This window comes from Haemorhous mexicanus, chromosome 3 (assembly GCF_027477595.1).
Source record: "Haemorhous mexicanus isolate bHaeMex1 chromosome 3, bHaeMex1.pri, whole genome shotgun sequence".
NCBI lineage: Eukaryota > Metazoa > Chordata > Aves > Passeriformes > Fringillidae > Haemorhous > Haemorhous mexicanus.
In genome coordinates, this window is record NC_082343.1 from 35,706,190 (window position 1) to 35,733,911 (window position 27,722).

Genomic DNA, 27,722 nt, shown 5'->3' on the forward strand with positions numbered 1-27,722 from the left:
GCAGGCTTCCTACTGCACAAGCTCTACACCATCTCCAGCTTCACCAGCTGAAACCCAGACCATAAATTATCCCTGTGGAAATGAGGAGGCAGCTGCTGTGAAAGGTGCTCTGCAGACAGACACTAGATTATCAACTCTGTTGCCAAGCACGCAGGGTGCCATTTCTGGTCTGGCTATGGTTTCCAAGGACAAGCACACAAAAAGAAGCCCAAGGTAATCCACTCTGGAAGCAACAATTATGTGAACAGCTACCATAATTCTCCAAGTTAAAGGCTGCAATTACCTGGCTCAGTCAACAGCAGATGCTCTTTATCACCAATTCCCTACACCAGCTGAGAGTCCAGCTACATCATTATCTATCACCAGAAGGGAACTGATGTTGTTTTCAAGCTTCTTCACTTAACCAAAACCGTATCATTTTAGGACTCTTGACTACCTCTGACACCTTGTCCAGACAGACCTGACTCAAAATTTTAAATCTATTCATGAAGTGAATAAACTTCAAACAAAATAGCTGAAACACAGAAAAAGGGTAAGATAAAAACAAGCAAACAAATTAAGAAAGTGATACAAATAAATTAAGTGCCTTAAAATTTAATGACTTGAGGGCAACTTCGCTTCCAGGACTCTTCATATCAAAAACTGAGTGGATTTTCACAAACTCTTTGCTAGGGTATCTGTCAGCTGGTTTTGGGTGGCCATTTAGAAATGTCACACGCTAAAACTAAAAAGAAGAATGAAATCCATCTCCCTGAAAGAATGCAAGATTCAATAACGGATTTTGGAAAAAAGGATGCATAGTATAAAATACAAAGTACATAGAACTCAGCAGAAAAGCAGATTAGCATGGTTCTTTTTATTCAAATGTTTTGAGATCTGTTTATGTACATATACAGGTATACACATAATACTTGCCGCATTTGGCAGTTGTTGTTCAATGCATACAAGGCAAACAGGTACTTTTCATAATGAAACCTTGTTTAGTCTGATGAGAGGCATGAAATTCCCAAGCAGATGCTTAGCTCACTAAAGCTGTTTCTGGTCTTTATTTCCAATTTCATTATTTTTAGTAGTTTGTGACTTTAAGTCATCCTAGATTTGTTATGAGTAACATTAACTCTGACAGAAGTTTTTTTGTTGTTTTCCTTTTTAAATAATTTTTTACTCTTCTCTTAATTGTTGTTGTTTTAATTTGTTCCATCTTGTTACTTCAAGCCTCATCAGGAGATTGAAGCACCTCTGAATAATCTCACACAGAGACATGGTGGGTTTCACATGTGCACCGTTTTTAAAATAAAGCAGGGTCATCCCCCTCTGCCCATTTCCAGGCATCAACAGTCAACATCAAGAATTTCTACACAAAAAGCATGCCATAATGAATTTATAACACACCAGCTACAGAAATGAATGGCTGCTTTCTTTTTATAGAAAATGAATTAAAATAAAGCAACAAAAAAACTTTTTCATATATGCCACACTTATGGAGAGGATCTACTTATTCCTGAGCAGGCTGGCAAGTATACATTGGTGGTCAAGTGGGGGAGAGGGAGGAGAAAAAGAATTTTAAGCTGATAAAGGCACAAAAGACAAAAATATTGAGGCCTTGAGGAAAAAAAACACCCAAAAAAAGATTATGATAACTATCTTCAAACCATGTTGTTTTACTGATCAAAACAGTATTTGGTGAAGATGATAAAGTTGAACATTAAAGGTAATGCAAGGTACTCAGGATAAAATTTCTCTTTAATAACAAAACCCCTGAAGAATTTAGATGGAAAAAAACTGAAGAAAACACATGTTTATCTCTTTAGAACCTCATATTCCAACACCTTCAGATATTCAGTATATACATCTGGATTAAGAATCAATAGGAATTCAACCTAGAAAAAAGTTGGGTTTTTGGGTTTTGTTTTTTAAATTAGTACTCCTTACATTTCAATCTCATTTTTTAGGCTGGCAAAATTACTTGTGACAAGTATATAAAGTTGAGAATATGGGGTACATTTCTTTTACAGGATTTATAAAATACATTCTCATCTGTTTGAATGTAGGTACATCACAGAGGAGACAGTGCATACAATTTACAAGAGAGATTTGTAGCAAAATTCAGAGATACATAACAACAAGCATCTCAACATAATACTAACTTGGAAGCTAGGTGCAAGTTTTTCAAACTGTACACGTATTTTTAAAAAGATACTGCCTTTTAAAATGTTTATATGTTGAAGCATTTTCATTAAGATAAAACACCTTTTAAAACCAGTAAAATTATAGCAGCAATATGGGAGAATATCTAAGCCACATGAACATTATCAATTAAAATAAAACCAAACATGAAATATTAGTCAGATGTTTGTGTTAATACCCAGAACAAGTAACACACAATTACTTATGTCAAACCAAGAAACTGGGATTTGTTCATCTATGAACAAATCTGTTGTATACAAAGCAGTGTTGATTGCTGACTTTCACAATCACCTTTCTGGAGTGTCCTGGAGAACTCACTTGAATCTTAAATTCCAAGTCTGACTAAGATAATTTTTTCCATCTTTGTTTAGGAATTAAGGATGCTTTTAAATATGGATTCCTTAAAATGAAGCTTATTTTATTTACACTATTCAAAGTTTACCTTTCCTTCCAACAACAAAATGTGCAGGAGGATTTACTACATGCTATACAATGAAAAAATAGACTTTAAAAAGTCAGAACAATGCAAGTAAAACTGTACAACGTTTGTTCCCTGCTCCAGTTCATTGCACTATTAAATTAAACTGGATGAGTTGTCATGCCCAGATGACTCACTATAGGATCAGAAAATCCACACACATGGAGGAGGTAAATGAATACTGCTTTAGGTGTAGTGCCAAATGAAAAAATACTATGAGTTACATCCAAGGAAAGCTTCTCATCACAGAAAGGAGCATGGCTAATTCTGAAAGGCAGCCCTCTTCATGTAGGACACAGAACTGCAAAAAAACCACAAATACACATTGATAAATATCAGTGAAGTTGATCTGCATAAAAATGTAATGCATATACTAAAATATTTAAATGTTGGATTCTACCCTATTAGTAGCACAGTCAAATCTAGTAATCAACTGAAACTGGCAATTAAGTTCTCAACCTCTCTCAAAAGGTAATGAAGTGACACAACCCACTATCTTTAACTAGTATTATCCAGAAATGAGTTAACTAAAGGTCATGTCTTAAACAGTGCTTTTTAAAGTGTTATATCAGAAAAGAGAACATTAAATAACAGGTGATGCATGCAGTTATATTTTAAAAATATGCACTGACATTTTGAGATTCTAACTCTACTTTCTAATTCTGGTGTGGGTACTAGAATCACACAGTGGCAAGATAAGACATGTCCTTCACGTGTTTCTCATTCCTGCTTCAATGTAAGACACAAACCTCAGAGCAATCCAGCTTTCAAACCAATGCTAGGACAACACAAGAGCAAATAAAGAAGTCAGGTGTAACAATTAAACAAAAACTTCAAAGGCAAGAAAAGAAATATTCTCATTATCTGAAATACTTGCATAATTTAAAATTAGAACAAGGTGCAAACACTTGCTTCATTAAAACAAAATAAATTATAAGTTTTTACTTGAAAGATCAGGTATGAAATAGCAAGGAGAAAGACGGGCAATTTTTCTGCTTTCACGACATCTACATTCAGAAAAAAGAAGAAAACAATACTAGACACTTCATGAATTTTGCATTATTTTTAGCACTCTATTTTTGTCACAATTACTGTTTGAGGACAATTGGAAAAGAACACAAAGCTTAGCAGTAAATACATCTTATAAAATTTACTGTAATAGCACATCTAATTTCAAAGGAAATAATTTCAGCTGTAAGTACATACTTATGTATTTTATATAATAGTTATGTAAGTATTATAGTCGTACACAAAGCTAAATCTTCACATTTTGTAAAAACTGGAAGTTAAAAAGTAATCTTGAAATAACGTGTCTATATATGATACCAGACAACCTACCCTAATACTTAATTCTGTGCCTACACTGGTTATCATTTCATATGTATCATTGATTTGTCCTGGAAGTAGCTAAATTAAGGAACTCTTGCTTCCAGCAGATTTTGTCAGATATTCTTCACTACCCATATAGCAATAAAACAAGATAATTCCCCTTCCCACAATGCCGTCCTCAACTTCTACTTTAAACCTGCTGTGAAGTCCATCCCAGCAGGCCCTCTCCATGTTCTCACGCCCCCAAAGAAGCAGGAGCCCCTGTACGGCCATTCAAGCAGGTGAATGCATCAAACCTGAGGAGATGTTGGCTTGTCAAGGCAACAGCCACCAGCTCAATGCAAACAGCAGTTCCAGTCCCTCTCCTACCTAGATGCTGTTCCCTACAGTATTTCTGTTACTCCCACAACACCTGCTTCTGTCTTGTAGGGTTGAAATTGGCAATTACTGCTTGTGACACTGAAGAGGCAAGCAACTGCACAGAGGCATTTTCTTCAGAAAGCAACCTAAACTTGCATACTGCAAAGATTACAGATGCAACTACACTATATATAATATACATAATACTAATAATATAAATATTAAATTTTGTAATATATATAAAATACCACTTGCATTATTGCACTTGACAAATTAATCATTATGCAGAAAGTCATTACATTATACACACAAGAAGAAAGACTGAAAGCTTTAAAAAGAAAGTAAAAATTCAATGAGCACTGTCCATACAAACACTTTCATCAAAGGATAAGGTACTTAATACTGTTGCAACACCTAAACCCAAGGTATGACACAAATATCTCCATCTGCTTTACAGCTTAACTTGTGCACAAAAAACTTAGCTTATTTAGGTCTTTCAATGGACATAAGCACAGAGTTTTCAAATCACATTCTAGTAGTTCAATCATCAAAAAAGTCAATAGAAAGATGAGAACAAACAGCATTTAAATACTGTGACCTTACTAAGCTGCCAGCTTCAGTCCAGAAGTGTGCTTTCTAAGATAAAGAATTTCAGTCCTGGTTTGGTATTTCTTTCCCTGTCAGTAAATTCATTCCCCTACCCTTTTTCAAATCCCAGTTTCTCCTTCATGACTCCTAGTGATAAAATATAATAACAATATTGGTATATTAAAATACATTCAGAAAAAATTAAACACAATTGCAAATGCTGATCAATTTCATGTTACCACCTATTTTAATTCTAAATCTATAAAATATAATATAAATCATATGCTAGTGGGAGAAGAACTAGAGTTCACTTGCAAAGCAAATCACTAATTCCCTTTCATTATTGATAGGTTCAGGATAGAAATGTTCACTGAAAAGTAAAATCAAACAGAACCTCACAAAAGGAAAAATATCCCCTTGAAAATAATTTCGGCTGCAATAAGAGCAACACGAACAGGAGAAAATAAGCTGCTACACTGTACCAGACTCTTCACAGGGTATGTACTTAGTCTGGCTTTGGGATACTTACCTTTGAGAAGATATTCCTTACAGAAAAGACCCAGGGGAGAGCTAAATGACCCCTGGAAAGAGGGATTTAAGCCTGACAAGGAAAATGATGACATTTTAAACATTTTGAGGGACACAAGGGGGCAGTAGAAATTGGGAAAAGAAGATGCTTTAAAGAAAACAAGCACCAGAAATAATTTCAAAACTAATAATCCTACTGAGAAATGCATATAGAGGTGGTTTTATCCCCTAATATGAAATGGCCTCAGTTATTCTTTTTAATTTATTACACTGGATTTGCACACACCATGTTATGAAGATTTCCACTTCCAGCACTTCAGAAGGATTAGATGGTTATGAAAAAAAAAAATTCAAGAATGATTCATGGTAACACGGAAAGTCTGGAGCAGACCTGGCTGCAGAACTGTCCTTCAAGTTCCAGTGTTGTCCAAACAACCTTACCCAATCATTATTAAATTAAGATAGTATTAGCACACACAGAGGGGGTCGCTGTCTTCCTACACAATCCAAATTTCAGAATTGTTGGCCACTTAGTTCATGTTATTCAAGATTACACAGAATTTGTAAATTCTACAAAACACACTGGAATTCAGAGAAAATATAAACTTATTTCGCTATCCTCAGAACACCAGTCATGTGGTAAGATTTCGTGTTACATCAACAATTATGCTCAGTCTTATGGCTCCATTCACCTTTTCATGTTCACAGCATTCTTCTATTTTTCCTTTACATTGTACTAACAATCCTTTGGCAAGAATCTTTTTCCTGACATTTTTTATTCAGTTTTTGCTTCTGAACAATTTAAGTAACTTTTCAACAGTGACCACTGGTATCTGGGCAAGTCTGTTAATAATTCTGTGGACAGCTATAACACCCACATAAGACTGCTATCCTAATTTTTTACATACCACAGAATAGCAAGACAGTGCTGCTTTAAAAAAATAATCAAGAACATGTTTGTAAGATTTATTTTTTCTGCTCTATAAAACAGAATACAAAGTTTAAAAAAAGGTTTTACCTCTGTGCAGTCATATGCCAAACTGAATTTCCCATAAAGTGACACATAAGCGACACATATCCTAATGTCAAAAGTAATTTACTGTCTGCTTTTTTTGTTGCAAGAATGGAAAAAAATGATCCTCAAAGGAACATGTACTTAACAGATTTTAACAGAACCAAGTACCTTTGGTGATATAATTCACACATTTCAAAGTTCTATTTCTTGATTAAAGCTTAAGAAAAAGCAATAAAATCCATTCAGTGTAAAATGAATACAATTACCACTACACCATATGGATTATACCGCTGGGTCCAGGACTTCTTTCAGGAAACAAATTTAAACTCTAAATCTTCTTAAAGATTTCTACCTTGCCAAGACACTTAATCTTTACAGTGAAAAGAGTAGAATCCTCAAAAAGTAGGTCACCCTTTTTTTTGGAATTTAAAAAAATAGGTTAGAATTTCAGGTATTAAACCTTGGCTGAAAGTTGATCTAAGTGGTTGTAAAGAATTCAACCAATCTCCTCGTAACAAGCTTTAAAGATAATGTTCAGACAATAGACTGGTGTCTGGGAGTATTTTGTGCCATTAAAGCCTTGCAGGAGTTTCAGGCCAGAAGTTTTAGTGGCAGAAAAACAGCAGTAGGTTACAACTTCAGAAACAACTGGGAGACTCTGCCCATGCCACAAAATAAATCTACAGTACAAGGTAACACTGTTAGCTGAGTTAAAAATATTTAACATAATGTCACCATAGCATATAAATCTTAGTTAAGGCTATACTGAAAGGAAGAGAAATTCTACGCACACTAGCTCTGCACTCACAACTATCCACCACTGAACACACAAACCCATACAGGATGAAGAAAGGCTTGGTCCTGTTCACTAAGGAAGTGGTAGCTGGAGGGAAATTGACTTTTCCTTTCACTACAAGTGATGTGAGTGATTACTCTTCACGTTCCCACAATTTGTGTTTCACAGTTTAAAGGTAACTGTGTTTGTGTATGACGGATGACCTGTTCGATCCGAGACACTCAATGCATGATGTTTTTGCAAGTGTTGCATCTCACTAGTAGAACATCCTTGGCGATTTTCAAGTAATGAGCATACAAGAGGCAGGAAGGAACTTCAGTTCAAGCTTCCTAGCTCATCCTCTCCTATGTTCAGGTAATCTACTTTTATAAGCCTTCTTTGCTTTTAAAAAAGATTTCTCCATTTCTCTAAGCTGTCAATTTCTCCTTGATATCCCAGTAATCTGAAAGTTCTTCTGGGTAGCTACATCTAAAAATAAGAGCAGACACTGTGAAAAGCACTGTTAAATCCAGTCACTTACCACCAGATGTATTATGAAGAGCAAGAAGTTTTAATTACTGACAACAGTTCCACCCAATTGGGTCAAAGATTCTGCTACACAGAACTACGGTTTAGTGCCATCAACACTAAAAAGAACCTTGGTCATGATCCTATACGGCTCACATGCAAACACATCTGTCTAATTTAGGAAGAATTTTTAGAAAGAATATGTAAAACAATGGAAAAATCAAAGGAATCAACTGAAAGGATCTCTGCAATCTTATTTTATGTGGCAGTTCTTCAACCCTACACAAAACTTAGAAACGGATCTCTTTCAACAAGAAGTCTCTTGGAGCTTCCAGAATATTGAATGTCTTTTTTCAGATTTTCTGAAGTGACAGCACACTATATGTCACCCATAACTCAAACCTGAAAGTACTTTCAAGTATCTGTGAGATGAGATTATGAGAGTGACTGTAAGTTTATGTAAGAAATAAAAAAACCTTTAAAAGTCATATGGAGTGAGTGAAGTCAAAAGACAATATATTTGAAAACAAGACGATATTTAGAATGCATGATACCAAAAGAAGAGAAAAACTTTTGCAGCATATGAAAAGCAGAGTATTATAAACATTTTGGTGGCAAACAAAATGGCACCCATCATCTTTCTCAACAGGTATTTGTTGAGATCTTGGGAGTTTGATGCATTTGCTAAACTTTAAACACTTAAGAAAATTGTATCATATGCCAAGAATTAAGTAAGAAATAAACATTAGCAAGATGTAAGCAAACATGAAGTCAGATGAATAACATTTTAAAGTAATTTAACAACCTGGAAACTACCTGGAACAACTCCTTTAAAACCAAGGCAAGCAGTATTTTTTAATGTCTGACATTCTTTTAACACAATCAATGTGGAAGACTGGAAAATAAATGACTCATACAAAAACTTATAAAACAATATCTGAAGAAGGTATAATAAGTAAAATAAATACTTTCTATTATTGATCTGGAACTGAAACTGTAAGCACTTTGCATAGCAAATGCTTAAGTACCATGGGCAGTCTGAGTTCCAGTTACTAAAAAAACTGCCCAGTGGAAGATTTTAACTATACCCATTTCACTTCATAAGCCAGACTCCTTTGTTCCTGCTGATGTCATTCAGCAGTTTGCTATATTTTACCAACACAAACAAAATAAACATATTTTATGTATGAACTGTACCTCAGAATGCTATGGAAAAAACAGAACATAAATGAGAGCTATGTTTGATTGAAAGGCAACAAAATTCATGAACGCTGTAGGATCACTATTTTCAGACACACATTGTAAGTCAATCCAGTTAATTTAGAATCAAATAAAGTCCCTGCTGAGAAGCATACTCACCCTTTAAAATATAGTCTGTTAACAAGCTTGGCACTTTCTCGCTATCGTCTTTCATGGCATGCAGAACTAAAAATGAAAAAAAAATCAGATATTTAGTCATAAATGAAACACAACATATAAAACAAATACCTTGGAGCAGTGCCAACTACTCATAGAGATACTACAAGATGTAAGAAATCTCTTAAGTGAAAGATGAAAAGATACGAGATATCACATCCTCTCCACCTTTCAATTTATGTAATTCTCACTGATCTCCAGAGTTTCTGAATGCCAGAGTCCCATTTCATGTGGTTAATACTACAGTAAAATTCATCAGTCATAACAACAACAAGCACCTCTTCCCTATAAAAGATTCTCACCAGAAGGAAGTCATGATATCCAAAAACTAAAGTATGCTAACAACGGATAAGCTGGAAATCTCATTGATAAGCTGGAATCTCGGGACAGAAAAGTATGCTCCATGACTTAATATCTTTGATCATTACACCAAATGGAAAAATGCTGTGAATGATTCTATGGAAATATTAGTGGTGCTTTTTTTCTCTCCCTGAAATGTTGAATGTTATCTGCTGTAAGTTCAAAAAATCTTAAGTACATTACTTAATTTAGCATTAACTTACAATAATGCAAAAATGCCATTTTGTGACATACATGAGTAGATCTTGTCCATCTTGCCTATTTCTGGAGAAGGAATGGACAAGCTTGACTGGACACATAAACTTGTCCGTGACCACATAAAGAAAAACAATGACTATTTATAAAGCACTTAGGACATGACTGAAAGAAGCAAACATTCAAAATTCTACTGAAAAGCAGTATTTAATAAACTCCAAATTCTTCATATGAGACTCTAAACTCAAATTATAACAAGTATTTTATTTCCATTTTTTCATCGAAGTAAGACATTAATGTTCATAACTCTGGAATAATACAGAGCTTTGAAAGGAAAATCAACTGAACAACCCTAAATTCCTGCTTTACTGCCTGCCTTAACAACAGCAGAGACAGTGAGTCACAAACCTGCAACTGAGTCACAGGATCAAGTTCCAACCAGCCCACAGAAATCAATATTGTTAATACTCTTTACAATGCATTTGTGCAAGAAGTTTTTTTAATAAACCATTAAACAACACAAAATGTTTTCAAGAGGCTTTAACACGCGCTTCATCGTGTCAAGTGAAATTTAAATATTGCAAGAGGATAAAATTTCATGGCAAAAATAAACATAAAATGAGAAATCCTTTGTCACAAAGTAAGTACGAATTAACACCTAAGGCTGCCTACTGTAGAAAAATAAAGGAAACATTAATTCCGGCTTAAACATTTCATTTACTCTGGAATTTATATAATATTAATTTTCTCTTTCCAGAAAACAACCAGTGAGCCTTTTACCACCCCTCAGCCACCTGTGGAATCACAGAACTGCAGCTGAAAATCACCTTAAAGACACAGTGAGATTCTCTACTGAAGCCTGATCAAATGCATTGATGCACTCTACCACCTATTTTTAAAGTGTTCCTATAAATGTCTAATGAAGGAGATGCTATTGACTTCTAGAAATGCTTTGTTGTATTAAACTACCTTAATAAGTATTTTTTTTAAATACAACCTGGATTTCTTGCAAATTAGAATTTTAATAAAAGCCCAATAAAATCACACAACTAGAGGACTTAGAACTTGTAATAATTTTGAGGATCTCACCTAAAAAAGATGTGAAGAACAGGGAATTCAAAGCATTGTCAAAACTGTGTTTGATTTGGAATTCCTAATTATCAAAATTTATTAACAACAAAACCCACCCACCAAAATCACAGAGAGAAGCAGGCTATCCTAAAGGCAATTAAGTGCAATCATTATGGAACTAGTTATAAGTTTCTTGACATCCACTCCACTTTGTTGAAGTCATTGCAATAACCTCAGTAAAGCACAGCAAATGTAAACAAACAGGGATGTATCAGGCACTGTAAGACCAGATTTCATGATATGCAACCAACATCAAACCGTGGGAACATTGACTTCCTGATACATGCAGGTTTCTGGCCTTCAGGGCTTCAGACAGCAGCTAGGAAACAAAGCGAACATGAAGGCTCAGGAAACAAACTGGCCAAAATCTATGGTTAAAATCATGCATCGTTACAGACATGCCCTAGGGTAAGAGGGAAGAGAGAACTGGATGGATTCACTGGCTTTGAGCAGCCACAAATGGATATACAATGAGGAAAGGATCAGGGGAATTTCATATGCTCACTTTTGGTTAATGTTTGAAGGTCTTCAACAGATGGGGGTCCGTTTTTCTTCTCATAAGGAATGACAGTTGTCAAGTACTGTCAAATGAAAAACAGAGTTACTTGATAGTTCTTTCATGCAACTTTGTTTGCATTCTATTTTGTAAAAATTGTAGCAACTGAAATTGCTAGCTACAAATAATCATATTTCAGAACAGATTAAGATTCCACCTTTCCATCTCAGAGCTTTTTATCACAGAAACCAAGTTTCTTTGGTTTTTTTTCCAAATTATGTGGCTATGAGAAGTCATGCAGCTAACTGTCTCCCCTGCAAAGAAAATGATGCTGTCCCACAGTTAGGTGAAAATGGAAACAGATGGCTTTCACCTTCTGCTGTTACACACTTCCAACCAAAAAGAACAAGGCAAGCCTTATGAAACATAATACCCCAGAATACGGAATTCAAAATTATCGGTTTTCATAGTAAAGTGTGCTAACAGACAATTTCAAACCAACTCCTTTTTATTTACTGAAATCTTTAATTCTTGTCTGCTTAAAAAAACCAAACAAAATACAACAAAATTTCTTAAATCTTTCAAGATTTTCCTACCTGCAGTGCAACTAGGAATAATTTTCAAATTCTTGATGTAACCCTGTTGGGTCTTTTATTACATGCATTATAGGCAACACCTTACTTTGCAGCCTATATGAATGCATATTTTCCTTAAAGAGGTCAGAATTACAAAAGTACTAAACTAGCTGGAATTTTCCCCAATGGAAAGGCTTCCTGAAAGTTCCCTCAAGTCAATTTTTAAGAATTAAAGAGGAACTTTATTCTGGTTTCACAGCTACAAGGCAGTAGGCAAAGTAACCCTCAATGTCTCGTTCAGCTTGACACCTACGTAGTTCTCCAGGCAATGAGCAGAAACCACGTTACAAGCAAGGTACAAGGTCTCCTCCTCTCCTTGGTAACAGCCCTTCAGTGAGAGCCAGGTGTAACTCAGCCTATGGTGAAGAGCTGCACTTGGCATGGGGAGGCTGAGGGCTGCCACATGCCGCTGTAACCACTGCCGTGTTTGCAGCAGGATCATGCACCTCACACCCAACCACAACACCTGCCTAAAAGCCAAACAGACTCAGCTCAGCAGCACTGAATCAACTGTACAGGTGGTGCTGACACCTCCCCAACACCTTCTGCAAACACAGGGTGCTTTCCTCCCTCCCTTTTCTCTTGGCATTTTTTCATGTTCAGTCAGCACAGCATAGAAAAGTATGCAAAGCTCCTCAGGAAACAATCAATTTTCAATTTCTTTTCCAGGAGATGTAACCAAGTGTCACCAGAGAATTGTGCTCTTAATAAAATTGTGCTCTTAATAAATTACGAGAATCTACAGCTAAATATAAGGCTGCTGAATCTGCCAATGGCAGAGATGAAAGTGGATCTACTAACAAAGAAATAAGATTTCTGGCTGTCTTTTCCAGCCTTCAGAACTACGTGGCATTCTACCCTTTACCTGGATAATAAAACATGAGGATATTTCACTGTACCAATTATCAACTAACCCCATTTCCCTTCTCCTGTAAACTTCATCTTCCATTTTTCCTCTCTAACAGCAGCAATTAAAAACAAAAAAAGGAATTTCTTAGTTTCCAGAAATACTTTCCTTCTACTCATCAACTTTGCAGCTGTAACAATCAGTCTCTATAACAGCACTAAAAAAACTCATTTCCTGAATTGCTGTGTGAAGATAACATATTATGAAAAGAATGAAGGAGTGACTGAAGCATAGTTTACTGACAAGACCAAGTGTTAAATCTGCTGTGACCTCTAAATTTTTGAAGCAGATTTGATGACATGATAAAGCAGCAATTCCCACTGCAATTTTTCATCACCTACGAAAAGTGTTTGATATGCCTGAAAATCAAAATGAAGATGACTGTCTTGAATTTTCTTCTGGAAATATGATCCCAGAAAGAGCTACCAACATTTCATTGTCTTTTTTTGACTACATTACCAGATAGGAACAGGGAGTTCCCACTGGAAGTTTCTTTTTACATGGTGAAAATCTCTTAAGTAGTTTTTACTTATGTCTCAAACACATGCACAGAAAATGGGACTAAGATTTTAAAAAGGGAAGTACCCACTATGAGGCAAAAAATCCTAATCAAACAAAACCCTCCCAAACAGAAAACAAACGCCATAAAAAAATGGATTTCCAGGCATAAATCATAACAGAGCTAGTATCTTTTCTACTTTCTATCCTACATTTAATTTTAAATTCATATTACTTCCATGACTTGCTTTAAGATACAAGTAGAGGAATCTAAAACTCCCTAAGGGGTCTTCTATATCCATAAAGATATAGAAAAAGATAAATCAGGAGAAAAGTATGATGAACATGAAGAATAACATTAGTAAATTAACTCAAAAAATGACTGGAAGAGTTATTCAATCATTTTAACAAATGATTATGCTACTTACATCTATATAGGAGGCAGTGAAAGTCTTTTAACCAAAAGTATGATGAGGTGGCACAGCTAGATAAGCTCACTTTATGAAAATATATGATATGTAAAATATCTAAAGATATAGGTATAAACAGCTGTAATTTATGGTTAAGATAACCAAGGGAAAAAAAAAAACCCAAAACCAAAACAGTATACAGGTAAAGCTTTACTAGTAGTGTGATAACAGAGAGTGATAAAAAGTCTTGTTAGGTGAACTTTGTGCATGTGTTCAAGATCCTCAAAACTGAGGACAAACAAATAACTGGATCAATGTATTCATAAAATCTCATACATATACTTTGCCTGAGAAAGCAGGCAAGCCTTTGATTTCTAGCCTTATGATTAGAATGACTTGAGAGGAGTTGTTTTACCTCCTAAACTCCTCTGCAGGATAAAACACTCATCTTCCAGAAAAAAGCCTAATCAGCCTTGACTTCTAAAGTACCAGTCAATTTATTGCCTCAATGGACTTCTCACCAGGGAAAAAAATAACTCTAATGGACTCCTGTGACAAAACTGCATAAACTAAAATAGTGGGTACACATTAAAGAATGTGAAATGCCAATATTTTGCACTCTGCCAAAAGACTAAACAGCGTAAGCATTAACAGTTCACTAAAATTCAGAATGCAGTTAATAAAATACATACTACAGATCTGAAACAGCAGGCAAGTTATTACTTTGAAATAAGGCATAAGAATCTTGCTTCAAGGTACACACAACACCTGTATAATGCCCACTGAAGCTGTCTCTGCTCTATATTTCAGTATTTTAATAACCAACTAAAAGACACAAAGTTGCCTACAATACCTGTATTTTATATCAGTAATCTGCAGTGCCCATGTTTTGCTACTTTTAAAATCATGCACTTTTCAAAGGCAAAAGGGTACAGTCTACACATTTTCCAGGTGTTACTCTGTTTTTAGACGTATTAGCTCTGAACATTTGAAGAAAAAACAAAACCTTTTTCATTATGCAAGTCGCTAATGCTGAAGGCTGAAACACTACATCTAACCTGATACATATTCTTTGACTGGTTATTAGATTTTTTCAGACATGCAACATATCTAAGGCATGCATCATGCTAAAACAGACTTTTAGTCTGGGGTAAGAAATACAGGTTATTAGCTCAGTGCATCAGGGTATCAAGTCTTGAATCTCTTGAGCTGCTGAGGAGAGAAAGAGACCATAGGCTGATCAGAAACCTGAGGAAGAGAAGCAGAGATTCCAGCATTTTATCCCGTTTGTTCCTGTCTCAGCATTTATCTTCAGCTACTGTCAATTTTCAAGATCTCACTCCTACCAAAAGTGCAGGCAAAGAATGAGAAAAAAGGGAGAAGATAGCCCAGCACCTGTTTCTCTCCACTCGAGTTTCCAAACGTGTGGCGGAAGCCATTCTGTATGACATTTGAGATCCCTTCCATGCTGAAGCGCTAAAAGTAGTGAAAACACAGCAGAGAGACAAAAAAAAGGGACAGAGAAAAGTTCAGAAGACTATTAATCAGCATTTATCAGGACAATGAAAGGCAAATGGCAAAGACAAGCTCCAAGGTGCATTTCAGCACACTTCTTCACTCACCTACTTAATCTTTTTAATTAAAAAGCAAACCTTATAATGGCAGTTAAGCAGTATTTCTACAGCAACATTTATTCAAACAAAATCTTTACAATGCAGGCCCGATAATCGAGACTTGCCTTTTATGGCTGTTTCATTTCAAAATGTAAAAAAATAGCATTTTTCAAGGTTCCAGTCACTGTAAAATCCCCTCTAACATTTGTGTTTGAACAGTGTATGTTTAGAGACACTATTGACAGCAATTTTTCAGATTTTAAGCATGTACAAGAAACACTGTTCAGAGGTAGTCATTTTCAGCTCCATCTCTTTAAAACTTTTTATGCTTTCATGCGTCCTTTTCCACAATAGAAATAACAATTAGTATTTCCTACTTTTTGTAATATCATAAAATATACACAATTAGATAATAATAAACCCATATTGATTTCAAGCTCCGTTGCATGGAATCATGGAATCCAAGTAAAGAAAAAGCAGTATATAATCCAACTACACATTTTTCCTTGAACTTTGTAATCCTTTTAGCTTGCTGGAGAAGTAAAAGAAAATCAAAATCAAAACAGTATTGATGTTTAGCATGTGATATAAAATCAGTAAGGGACATGAAGATAAAAAGAAGAAACAGCCAAGCTGCTGACACAGGGCACTATGATGAGCACACCTCAGCATGTTTATCTGAAAGTATTTATTCATGTGAGGGGAATAAAATGTGCTGGAATACAGCATTATTTTATGTTCTAAAGCACACAAGGTCAGTAAAGTCATAAATTTTGCCAAAGCCATCTTAACTCTTTTAAGATATTGTAGCTGAAGGAACTGATATCTTCAAGCCCTGAATATTTTTAACTGCTCCCCAGTTTCCCGTTATGAAAGAGGTAGAAGTTTAGAAGTCTAAGAAACTGATTTACCCGAAGACAGTATCAAGGACAAAAAACTCAAAAACACCTGGGTTTTTTTTATATTCAGTTATAGTATCTACAGGAAAATTCATTTTCTTAAGAGTATGACAATTTAACTCTACTTCCAATCTTTGAATTTAAATGAGATTTCATTACAGTTAACAAAATAACCGATATTAACAGTAAACCAATAACCATTATTTATTAACAGAAACTCAGTCTTCATAAAGCTACAAGAACATACTATCTGTATGCCCATTCCCAGCACTTCCAAAGGAAAAAAAAAAAAAAAAGGAAAGAAAAGACTGTTGAAGAAAGGAACCTGGAACCTTGCACCTCCTTCTGGAAGAGGGCTCTCAAATCTGTCCTTGATGACAGTGAAATCTGTTTTAAGAGGAATCACACATATGCAGCTACAGTCTCACCAGTGAGCTAGTCTGTTCAATCCCTCTTAGAAAGCAATCTGACACATCTGGACCTTGAAGCAACCAAATACCAAAATGTCTTATCCTGGGACCATGTAAGTTATACCTGAAAGCATCATTCAAGTTTCTATTCTTTAAACTAACTAGAACAGTTTGTGAATCACTTGACTCAAGTTCCAAAACAAAGTAATTATTTTTCTTTCTAGGTAGAATATCCCTCTTTGGTTTTCCATGACTGGGAAACTATTCGTTGTAAAGGGATGACAATTTTGTATGGTTTTCCAGACATATACTTTCTCAAGTTCCACTAAAACTTAGCTACACACACAAACATCTCTCGTTTGACAGATGAGATCAGAACCCTATTTGGGGTTTATCACAGGTATCTTATGCTTGTAAGTTTAAAAATAAATTATGAAGTATTAATATTTCATTGTAAATGTTTATTCCTTATATTCAAAAAGCAAACCCCAAAACCTTCTCATGGCGAAGCATTCTTTCTGGGACTTAGCCAAGATCTACAAAAGCACATTTTTTGCATCCCATAAGAATCACTAAGAAATTCAAACATTAATATCTCGCTTAAGTAATTTTAAATTATACTAGACAGATAAGAAAGAAAAAATTACATTGACAAGCTAATAACCTGATTTCTTTTGTTATTTGACTCCTCTTATCCAACTCTACTTGAAAGACATTTTTCCTTTGTTGCTATGTTCTGTAAAGAATAAAACAAATTATCTCCTCCCTGTACACATGCACTACACTTCGGCCTCCTTCCTGTCTCCTGTTGAATGTAGTAACTTTGTCACAGATTAGGAGATCCAGGGTAAGAAATACACTTTTTTCCTACCTAGAAACCAGCATGATCAATAAATATCTGTGCAACTAGAATAGTACTGAATTTCCTACAAGACTAACACATACTAAAATTCACACAGTGAAACCAAACACATAAATGAACTTGCCTACTGACAATAGAATGCAGAGCAGTGCATCCAAAGACAGTATTTTTTGCAAGAAAGGTATGCTAGTCCCAGGCTGATTTGCAAACAGCAACATTTTCTGAACATGAGAAGAGTAAAATATATGACCCTGTGGAAAAAAAATTCTCAGCAGGAAAAGCTTAAGCCTTGTTTGTGAAAGAAGGCATGGAAGCAGGAGTATCAGGTATCTTAATATAATCTAGGAGTACTGCTTCCCACAGTGGAAAAAAACCAACAAAAAATTTTAAATGTATAAAGACTTGTAAAAATTTTTCTTACTGTTCCAGGCATATGACCTCTTTCTTGTTTGCCATTCTGAGGACTACTACCATTTTTCAGCTTCTTTTTCTTCTTTGCTGTTTCTTTGTGTTCTCGCTGTTTGTTTTGTACTTCAATGAGGACAGAAATGAAGCTGTTTTTCACTTCCTTCTCAAACTCCAGCTCATCTCGTAGAGCCAGCTGCTGTACCAGTTCCTCAGAATAATCCTTAATAGCAGTCTCAATTTCTTCTAGCAGTTCATTTAATTCAGCAACAGACAATCTTTTGACTCCTACAAATAGTTCATACAAAAAGTAATATGTCAAGATTTTAAGCATGAGTAAACTTGTGGTAGCTACAAGAAAAATGTACTCTGAAATTTCTCAAAACAAAAAATTCAATTTTAAAACCACATAGAACAAAGCAATATTCCTAAAGGAGTAAACACATCCCAGAGGTGACAAGATTAGCAACAATAAAATGGTTAAATTTTCTTCTTACTTCTGAGAAATCGGGGATAATCTGCAAATATGAAGAATGTGTTGGTAGTTTATGCTGGAAGCTGAAGTAAGTGCTAAACTTCTGACACAGCTATTAACTATTAGTTTCCTCTGCACTCACTGTTCAATGGAAAAGGGGCTTCATATTTTCTGAACTACCGGGTGATGCATTACATATAGTGCAATTATGACCAAGAAAATGTTTTGAGGCTTGCTTGGGTTAAAAGAAAGTAGATCTTTGAGGACTGCTTTCTGTTCCAGTTTGGATCTGACACGCCTAGGAAGCTGGCAAGTCCCAGCAGCTGCTGTGTCAAAGAACATAATCTTATTTGGCACTTGAAACAGCTAGTCCTGATTACACTGACAGATACAATCTGTTTAAGGACACTGCATAGATGCTTGCAATTAGTTAATTTCATTGAATTAGTCTAGTTCATATCTTGTCTACAAGAATACTTGTAAGGGAAAGCACCCTTACAAATAAGGCCACAAACTACAAAAAAGTGTAGCTTAGAAGCATCAAAGGTAGTAAGTGAAATGTGAATTTTTTCTCTTCAATTACAGCAGGGAAAATTTATTGGAGAAAGCTCCTTGTCACTTACTTAACTGAAGAGAAGGCAATGAAATCTGATAAGACAATTCTGCGTCAAGGAGCCACAGTTTTTCCAGGTAGCTTAGGCCTTAAACTCTGTTCAACACTGTAACAGTACTGAGAGAGGGCACCTGTGAGTCCCAACACTTAAGAACCAGCTTCACAGACTATAAACCAACAGTTCTAAAACCACAGCTGTAGGTTACCCAACTGCAGTCCTGACTGATGACACATCAGTTGCCATTATCAAAGTCTTGAAAGGGTTACATAGGAAATCCTCAGCTAATGCACATGAGTGGAGACAGAGCAATTCAAATGCAGAAGACTACACGGACTGAAACTTGGTAGGCTGAGGAACTCACTTGTGTAACCAGAACTTTATTTTTGGACTACCTTAATGCATGTCTTTTCCTATCCAAGAAGAAAGTAAATAAAAGTGATTTCCCTCTCTGAATCCTAAATGAATGAAAATCTCTGATCTATCCTATGAAAACCAGAGTTCCTAGAAAAAACCTGTAAAAATTTCAGAGAGATGCACACTAATTCTGAAGCACCTTCACACACTAAAAATAGGTAGAGTTTTTAATAAAATAGTGATCTGAAAGACATGAAAGCAGATTCTCAGAAACTGCTGAAGCAAAGTTAAATTATCTGCCAAAGTATCTCAAGGCACTATTTGGTTGAGACTGACCTTTAAACTGTAAAGATGCAACAGACAAGATGGACTCCTGAGGCAAAGCAAAATTGACATGATATGAAATACCGAGCAAGCTTGATTAGCTCCAAAACTTAAGACATATGGAACTGTCAGAAAACCAGGAAGCCCTGCTGAACACAAGACATTTTGCTTTCACATTCCTGAAATTTATGTGTTGAGACAGTTAAGAGACCATTTTCATGGTTGGAATCTCTTCTATAAATCTGAAATGTAGCAGAAACTCTAAGTCATGCCACAAGAGGTCGGCCAGTTTTCTGAATCTTCTACAGAGTTTGTATTGTTAACCCAGACTGTAGGAAAGAGAGCACCAAACTTTTAAAGAAAGACCAAAGCAGAAAGATCATCTATCAAATATTCTTTGTGCCACTACTACCTTCTAGAATTCATGTTGACAAATGTAAAGATTAAACAAAATTTTCCATCACAAAACTGATTAGTCACAGTTTTTTTTACACGCAGTTCAACTTACTACAATTTAAGTATGAATCTAATTTCTCCTTTGCTTTTGTATAGGGAAGCACAGATGATTTAATTTGAGTAGAAGATACAAAGGATATTTTTCACTCTTAAGCTTTCCAAAGTGGAATGGAAAGGGAGGACTGAAAAATATGCATGGTCCTTATGGGGCAAAAAAGAAATGGTTGCCTTACTTTTGTGTTACTGTCTATCAAGATATGTTCCAATGACTGAAACTGTACCAAAGGCATGGTAAGCTTTATTTACTGAATAGCTTTCAAGAGCTTTAGCTGATCTTAAACAGTGTACTGGCATCAAGAAAGTGTCTCATTTTACAGAAAATAATGAAGTTTAATAAAAAATGATCAGCTTATCACTTTACCCATGAAGGAATCTCACTCCAATGTACCAACCTTCAGAATATTTGCTTTAAATTTAAACTCTATGAAGTCTTATTTTTGTTTTTAGTCATAGTAAAGCTGACAAAGGTAAGTCCTCTATGCACTAAATCTAGGCTATTATTTCAGAACATTTTGAAAATATTTTCTGAATGCAGATATTTCATAAGAAGGACTTGCTAAGAATCAAACACATGGCAAACTTACCCTTTAAACTATTTTCATTAAGTAAGAGCAAAAATGCTAAATAAGTACCACTTACTCTCTTCATAGCTGTTGTTTGTACTGGATCTCTTCAGGGTCTGAATTTCCTGGGAAAGTATAGAGAGCCGATCTGATTGGGTGGGTGTTTCATCATCTTCTGGATCAGGTGATTCCTGCATCATTTCCTCTATTTCTTCAATCACCTTTAAAAAATGAAAACCCTTATGAAATTCTCCTACATGAAGAACTTGCAATTTGAAGCAAGCTGGATGAAACTACCACCAAGACTAGATGGAAGAGGAACAATAAAATCATACTGACATTTTCTCCCCATCCTTGCTCTCTGAGAATAATCACACCATGCAACAGTAAATTGGTGATGGCATAACAAGAAGTGTGCTGAAACGATGGGGTCATTTCTATATGAAGGTTTTGATTCTGCTTAAGAGAACTAAATTAAAGAGTAAGCTGGAGTATCTCTCCTGAATATTCAGTTGAAGAAAGACACAAAACCAAAAATCAGTTACCTCCTCCACTCCTTATTTCACCACAATTCTCTATGTAAAACAAACACCCCTCCCTCCTCCAACCAAAAATTAACAAAATGAAAATACACAAAAACAACAAAGAAAAAGTCACCAAAAACTCTCTGAAAAACCAAAAAGCCTTCTAAACAGCCTGAAAATCTACTGTGCTTGTGAGAAGTTTTTTGAACTTCTCACATGATCCACCATAACCTGAAACTGATTTGCATCCCTGGGTGTTAAGACCTGAGCCAGACAAAAAGTATGACAACAGAAATTCTGCGCATAGATAGCTAACTTTACATCACGTAAATGATTACATTTCTACAGGCTAAAGCATTAACTAGATATCGGAATAAATACCACAGCAACTTTTAGAAGTTTAAAGGCTGTAGTCAGTGTTGAGATCTAACCCACAGTAAAAAAGAGCTGAGGCAGTTCAAGCAGTCCTGTCTCCTGTACTATTAATAACCGTGTTCATCAGAGTTCACAGCTTAACCATTGCTTAACCATTTAAGCGACAACAAAATAGATTATTTGTTTGCTTACTAAAGCAGGATCTTAATAGACCTTACTCTCATTAACCTTACTCAGAAGAGCAATTTTCAAGATAACTGAAGTAAATCCATGGATTTGAAGACTTTAGATACCAAGTAATTTGAAATCTTAATAGTAGAAACACTGATCTGCCCTCATGTTAGGCAAAACCTTCAAAGAATTCTTGCTAACAGCAAAGCCCTGTGAAAGTATGAACTGCCACACAGTTATGCTGGAAAGCTACAGACTCTACCATACCACTAAGATTCTGAAAATATTTTTGCTTTTTACACATATATTTAATTTAGTAGCATCCCTGACTAATTCATGGTAAGAAATACACAAAGATTTCAAAGACCCTGGACTATCAACCTCACCTGAAGTACTGAAACACTTTTGGTATCTGAATAACGTAATGCTATCTCCCACATTATTAAAACCCTAAACAAAGAATAACCAAGAAGCTCAGCTACAGTGAAGGACAAGAACAACAAAAAATAATAACAGACTGAAAAAACATCCAACACCAACAACACTGTCTTTGCTGAACACTTTACCTGCTCTGCTGTGAAGAGTGGCTCTTCATTGATGCAGGAAACAATGATAGAATGCATATCCAGCTGTTCTCTCAGCTCTTCATCATCTGACAAGTCAAGGTTCAAGTTGTCATTTACCTAAAAAGCATGAAAAGGTGGATTTATATAAATATATATACACACCCCTAATGTGAGGGTATAAAATGCATGTAACCTACAAAAAACAAATGGGGAACTATCACTGAATTTTAAGAATGAAACTGAATCTTGGCCCATAATAATGGAATCAATAGTTCTTTCTGTCAAATAGCCTGGAAAATGAAATAAAAAATGCAACTAGATAAAGTTAAAACAGCTGTCAATCTTAAATGTTGTTAAATAATGTCCATGTACAAAGACCATATACACACACTGATGCAGACATCTACATGGGAGGCTGTCAAGGAAATACTTAAACCTTAACTGAAGATTGACAAATGTCTATGTGGGGTGAAAAACCTGACTATTATGTCTAATGTTACACAAACTTCTTACTTTAAGTGCTTTTATGGTTCCATTTCATCACATCATAAAAGACATGGAAAAAAGCTGAGAAGAGTTGATACTGAATTGTGATATCAGAACACTGGTATCACCCCAGGTTATTTGAAAAAAACGTGTCATTGAATATCTCAGGATCTTTTCAGAAAGAAAGATAAGTAACATTGTTCCCATATATACACCACCAAATGATATCTCTCCTTTCAAACTAAAGAAATACATACACTAACAAGTCCCCTCCTTAATAAGTCAGGTATATTTTACTCTCACACAGTGATATATGCTGGTTTATTTACAAAATTGTTTCTGTACTAGATTCCAGCCTAAAAAAGCCCCTCAAAGCTGCAATGCCCAACATCTGCCATTTGAGCTCAACTGTTTTAAGCAATCTTTGGGCTAATTTACAAGCATCAAGATGGGCTGTACAAAGTCCTTAGTCTCACAACAGATTTCAAATTTTCTTGTAATTCCTCCAATTTTCTCTGTTTCTTCAGAAACCTTAATAATTCTCAGATTCATTTTGAACCTGCAACCGATATCCCCAGACAGCTCCCTTGCAGGGATAAACACACAATTTGCACTTCTTCAGCCCTCAGAATGAAGTCAAATGTCCACTTTTTTCCACAATCTGAATTCCAGTAACTTGCAGTGACAAGGCTCCACTATGACTCTCTCTTCACCTACTACACAGATACACTCTAATTTGGCATTTTTTTAAATGTCTGCTGTCCTCAAGTATCTTTCCATGCAATAGGATACAGCAATGATGGCATAGTAAGCAAGCATAACAGTTTATCTAGAAGGAGATCTGCTTTCACTCCTGACATCTCCAGAAAAATTTTGAGAGACTTTTGAAAACATTTTGATAATATAGACTAATAAACCACCAAAAATGGCATCAGCTGAAACCAGGACTAAAAGGAACACCTGGCTTTCCACCCAGCCACACTCCATGCCTCCTGTCCTCCTGCTACCAGGGAATGAGCTATTTAAAAGCAATCTAACAAAACAAAAAAAAAAAAAAAAAAAAAAACACCAAAAAAAAAAAAAACCCAAAAAAAAAAAAAAACAAAAAACCCAAGGAATTGCACAATCCCATTCCTCATACCACTGTGCACACAACTTCCACCCAGCTACTTCTTTCACTGTCAGAGATGTATAAAAGTGTGTATAGACTGTCATGTGAAGGAACCAAGATCAGATGAATCAGCCTTATTGACCTGATATCTTTCCCTACTAAAACAGGTGGAGAAATGCTTTCTGCACAATTTTGGTAGCATATTATTAGTTTCAAACACATCAGGGAAGTGTTGCTTAGCTGCTAGTTTTCATTGTAAGGAAGATAAAACAAGATACTAGCTGGTCCATATGTGCTGTCACATATCCAGCAATACTGCTGAACACAAAGCAGCAGAAGAAAAGTATGTCAAACACTCTCCACAGCCTTTACACATCAGAAGGCATTCCATGTGGAGTGAAAGCTGAAAAAAATTCAGATACATTTAATCCATGAACTGGTTTTCTCTCTACTGGCAGCAACACCACTTTACACATTTTTATGTACTTTCTTCATAACTTCCTGCAAGTAACTTATAAAAACTATGCGAAACATTTTCTTATGTACTATACTTAGTTCCTTATCAAGAAATTCATTAGTCTTGCAGTCCATTTTTCCCTGACACAAGGTCACAGCATGGCAGGGTTGTACTTTTATAGTTAAAAGGTAAGAATTTAATTACTCTAAAACCATTTATAAATTTGAACAAGGACTCAATAAAAATTAGAAAAAACACAAGTCAAATTCAAGGGATAACCATGAGACTGAAATCAAGAAAATGAGTTCCAAATTTGCACCTTCCTCCACTAAACCCCGAAGTATCTTCTTCAACAGAAAAATCTTTGCTCCTGTCACAGTAAAAAGCATCTGTTGATTATCTAATAATAATCAATTATCTTTGGCAGAAGCCAAAGCATTACCCAATTCTCAGGTTACACACTCAGATATTTTAACAACATAACAGAACTTCACTATGTTTAAAAGATAAGCCGCTAATTTCCTTAGAAAACCTGTGAGATGGGGATTCCTCCCAGCTTTTCTTCCTGAAGTGTTTTAATCCACTTTTAAGATCATCAGAGGACAACCCTTTCCATAAACCTCTCTGAAGCTCTTAATTCCCTGTTCCCGCCCCAGAGAACTATTCTAACTCTTAAATAAGGAAAACAAAACAAGCTCTTGCACTTCAGCGTCTCCTGGGCCATCTTTCTTGTTAAAGAAGCCATTTGACTGTGGAATTAGATGAACTTTGGGAAGTCCTCACTGGATTTATTAAATCAGAGTACTCCTGCCTCTTTTCTTCCCTTACCCAGACCAGTGTTCAACATGAATCATACAGCAGAAAGATTTTATGTGAAACACTTTCTCATTTTACATTTTTTTCTATCATGCTCTGGCTCTAATGAAGAGTCATCTAAAACTAACCCTTAATTATTCCAGCCCAGGGTGATACAAACATACATCAATGGTTCCTTGATTTTTGAAAAGCTCTCATGTATAATGGCAAGTACTACAAATATTTTCAGACACTTAAAAACAACATTCTTTTATACAAATGCAAACAGTTTTACTTCCCCGTTGAGTACCAAAGATCCAATGAGGGTACTTCTGCTGATCAGAACTTACCCCTTTTTCTGAAAGATTCAGTGTTGGCAAGTGCAAAGCTCTGGTATGGGAAGATTTCCAGTCAACTGGCATCACATTACCATAATTATCAGTCAAGGCATTCCAAATCCTGAAGAAAAGAATAAAGGAACAAAAATGCAGACCTCAAAACAAGCAGCAACTGAATCAGCAATAACTGTATTCCTAATGATCATGTATCTCCATCAGTAACTGTATTTTCCTCCTTAAATATTCATCTGCAAGTTACTGAAAATATTTTTAGTGTTTTAAAGCTATGAGAAAATGTTTTTTGATAAATGTAAGTTACTTCCCTTTTAAAGCAAAAATATATGCACAGAAGTGAATGAAACAATAAATGAAGACACAGCTTCTATACTAATTATGTAACTATACTCAAAATCTTTTCTGGGGGTGGATGAGCCTTTCCGTCAATGAAATTTGAGCTGAGCTATAAATTACAATCCTAATGTTGTTTAGCAGAGGCTGAGTAGCAAATTCTGAGCCAAACCTTCTCTTTTTTCCTTTCCATTTATCACAGAATAATGAAAACGCGCAGATCAGCCTAAAATTTTGGAAGAATTAATTTTTTTTTAGGGAGTACTCCTGCCTAGCTCAGCCCACCACTCTTGTCCTCGGTCAGTCTTTACTGTATCTAGAGTGTGTATCCTCTCTGGCTGTCCTGGAGGCTGGCCTATGCAGACCTGAGGCTTGCACACACAGACCAAGGCTGGTGAAGCCGCTCAGTCTTTAACCACAGCAGCTCCGTGAGCAGGCTGCTTCCTCAAGTCCCCAGCCGAGCCCTGCCTGCAGGCGCTGCGCTGTGGGGATGTTTGGAATGGTTGCCTAGCTAAGGCTCACAGGAGGTCAGAGGAAAGGCCGAGGCAGACACAGAAGGGCAGACAGAGCCTCATCACTGCCCAGCGTGATTCATGGTTCACTGAACTTGCCTCACTGTTTACACCACTGATCTAGTATTTTGCTAAAAGGCTTTATTTTATTCTTCTCTAAGAAGAACAGAGAGACAGCTGAGTTACCTTAAAGTAAGACAGCGGTATTTTTAATAAGATAAGCTGACTAAATTCCCTATAAGAAATAGAAACATTTGTAAAATAATGTTAAAAACTGTACAGCAGCATGGCCCAGAAAGGCTCTGTTCCTCCGGGAAAAAAAAAAAACTCCGAACAATTATCGCAGTTGCAGCTGCAATTTTGCTCTTCACCGCGGACACTTTTCAAGAAGCTAAACAAACACTAACCACGGTCACTGCACTTCAGAACAAGTACTTCTCGCTAGCTCGGCGGGGTAAGAAGCTCTGGTATGCTCACACGCTTCCCTGGCAGTCAGGGGGATAAAGCCGGAGGGCTCCCGGTCAAACCCGCGCCGCGGCGGCCGAACGCGCCCCCTTGCCGAGGCCCGGCGGCTCCCAGCTGCAGCCCCGGGGCGGGGAAAGGCTCGGCTCCCGCAGCCCACAAGCCCCGCTGGGCTCCGCAAGGCCCAGGGGCAGCGCTCTCGCAGGACAGGGCTGGCGGGCCGCGCTGTGCCCTCAGGCCGGGCCGGGCTTCCCCTCGGCTCCCTCTCCGCGCCCCCCGGCCCGCACTCACTCGTCGTCCTGCAGCGCGCTCTGCTCCGTGAGCGGCCGCAGCGGAACGCGGCTCTCGCCGCCGCCAGCCCGGGCCTGCGGGGGCTCGAAGCAGAGGGACAGCTTCGCCCCGAGATCCCCGCCGCCCCAGCCGCCCTTGTCGCAGGCAGCCTCGGGGCCGCTCCCCGCGGAGGGCTGGAATCCCGAGAAGTCCTGCCAATCGCCCGGGTCTCGCTGCGAGGTCGCCGCCGCCGCCATAGCTGGGGACGCGGCGCTGCGCGCTCCCGGCGGTGCGCGCTCCCGGAGGCGCGCGGCGGGCGGGGCCCGGCTGAGGCGGCGATCGCAGGGCCGGGCCGGGCCGGGCCGAGGCAGCGATCGCAGAGCCGGGCTAGACAGGGCTGGACTGGGCTGAGGCAGCGATCGCAGAGCCCGGCTAG

General features: G+C 36.8%; 1 protein-coding gene across 4 annotated transcripts; it reads right to left on the bottom strand.

Moving 5' to 3' along the window:
- Positions 1-841: 841 nt before the first annotated feature.
- FEZ2 (fasciculation and elongation protein zeta 2) lies at positions 842-27,576 on the bottom strand. 4 transcript variants are annotated; one of them, XM_059841359.1, is made up of 9 exons: positions 27,308-27,576; positions 25,707-25,815; positions 22,508-22,624; positions 20,948-21,092; positions 18,042-18,313; positions 15,232-15,312; positions 11,396-11,471; positions 9,148-9,213; positions 842-2,966 (listed from the first exon to the last, which is right to left on the bottom strand). In XM_059841359.1, exons 1-9 carry the CDS (start codon positions 27,541-27,543, stop codon positions 2,950-2,952), a joined length of 1,119 nt encoding a protein of 372 aa, XP_059697342.1. In that variant the 5' UTR covers positions 27,544-27,576; the 3' UTR covers positions 842-2,949. The 4 variants fall into 4 exon arrangements, with proteins under 4 accessions (XP_059697342.1, XP_059697344.1, XP_059697343.1 ...); XM_059841361.1 differs by lacking the exon at positions 15,232-15,312; XM_059841360.1 differs by lacking the exons at positions 842-2,966; positions 9,148-9,213 and adding an exon at positions 10,004-11,209.
- Positions 27,577-27,722: the final 146 nt, after the last annotated feature.

Coding starts and splice junctions, on each gene's coding strand:
- FEZ2 (XM_059841359.1), bottom strand. CDS start 27,543: ATGGCGGCGGCGGCGACCTCGCAGCGAGACCCGGGCGATTGGCAGGAC. Junction 25,816..27,307: donor AGCGCGCTGCAGGACGACGA/GTGAGTGCGGGC, acceptor TCTTTTCTTCAG/GATTTGGAATGCCTTGACTG. Junction 15,313..18,041: donor GAGGTCATATGCCTGGAACA/GTAAGAAAAATT, acceptor CACTACTTTTAG/CGCTTCAGCATGGAAGGGAT.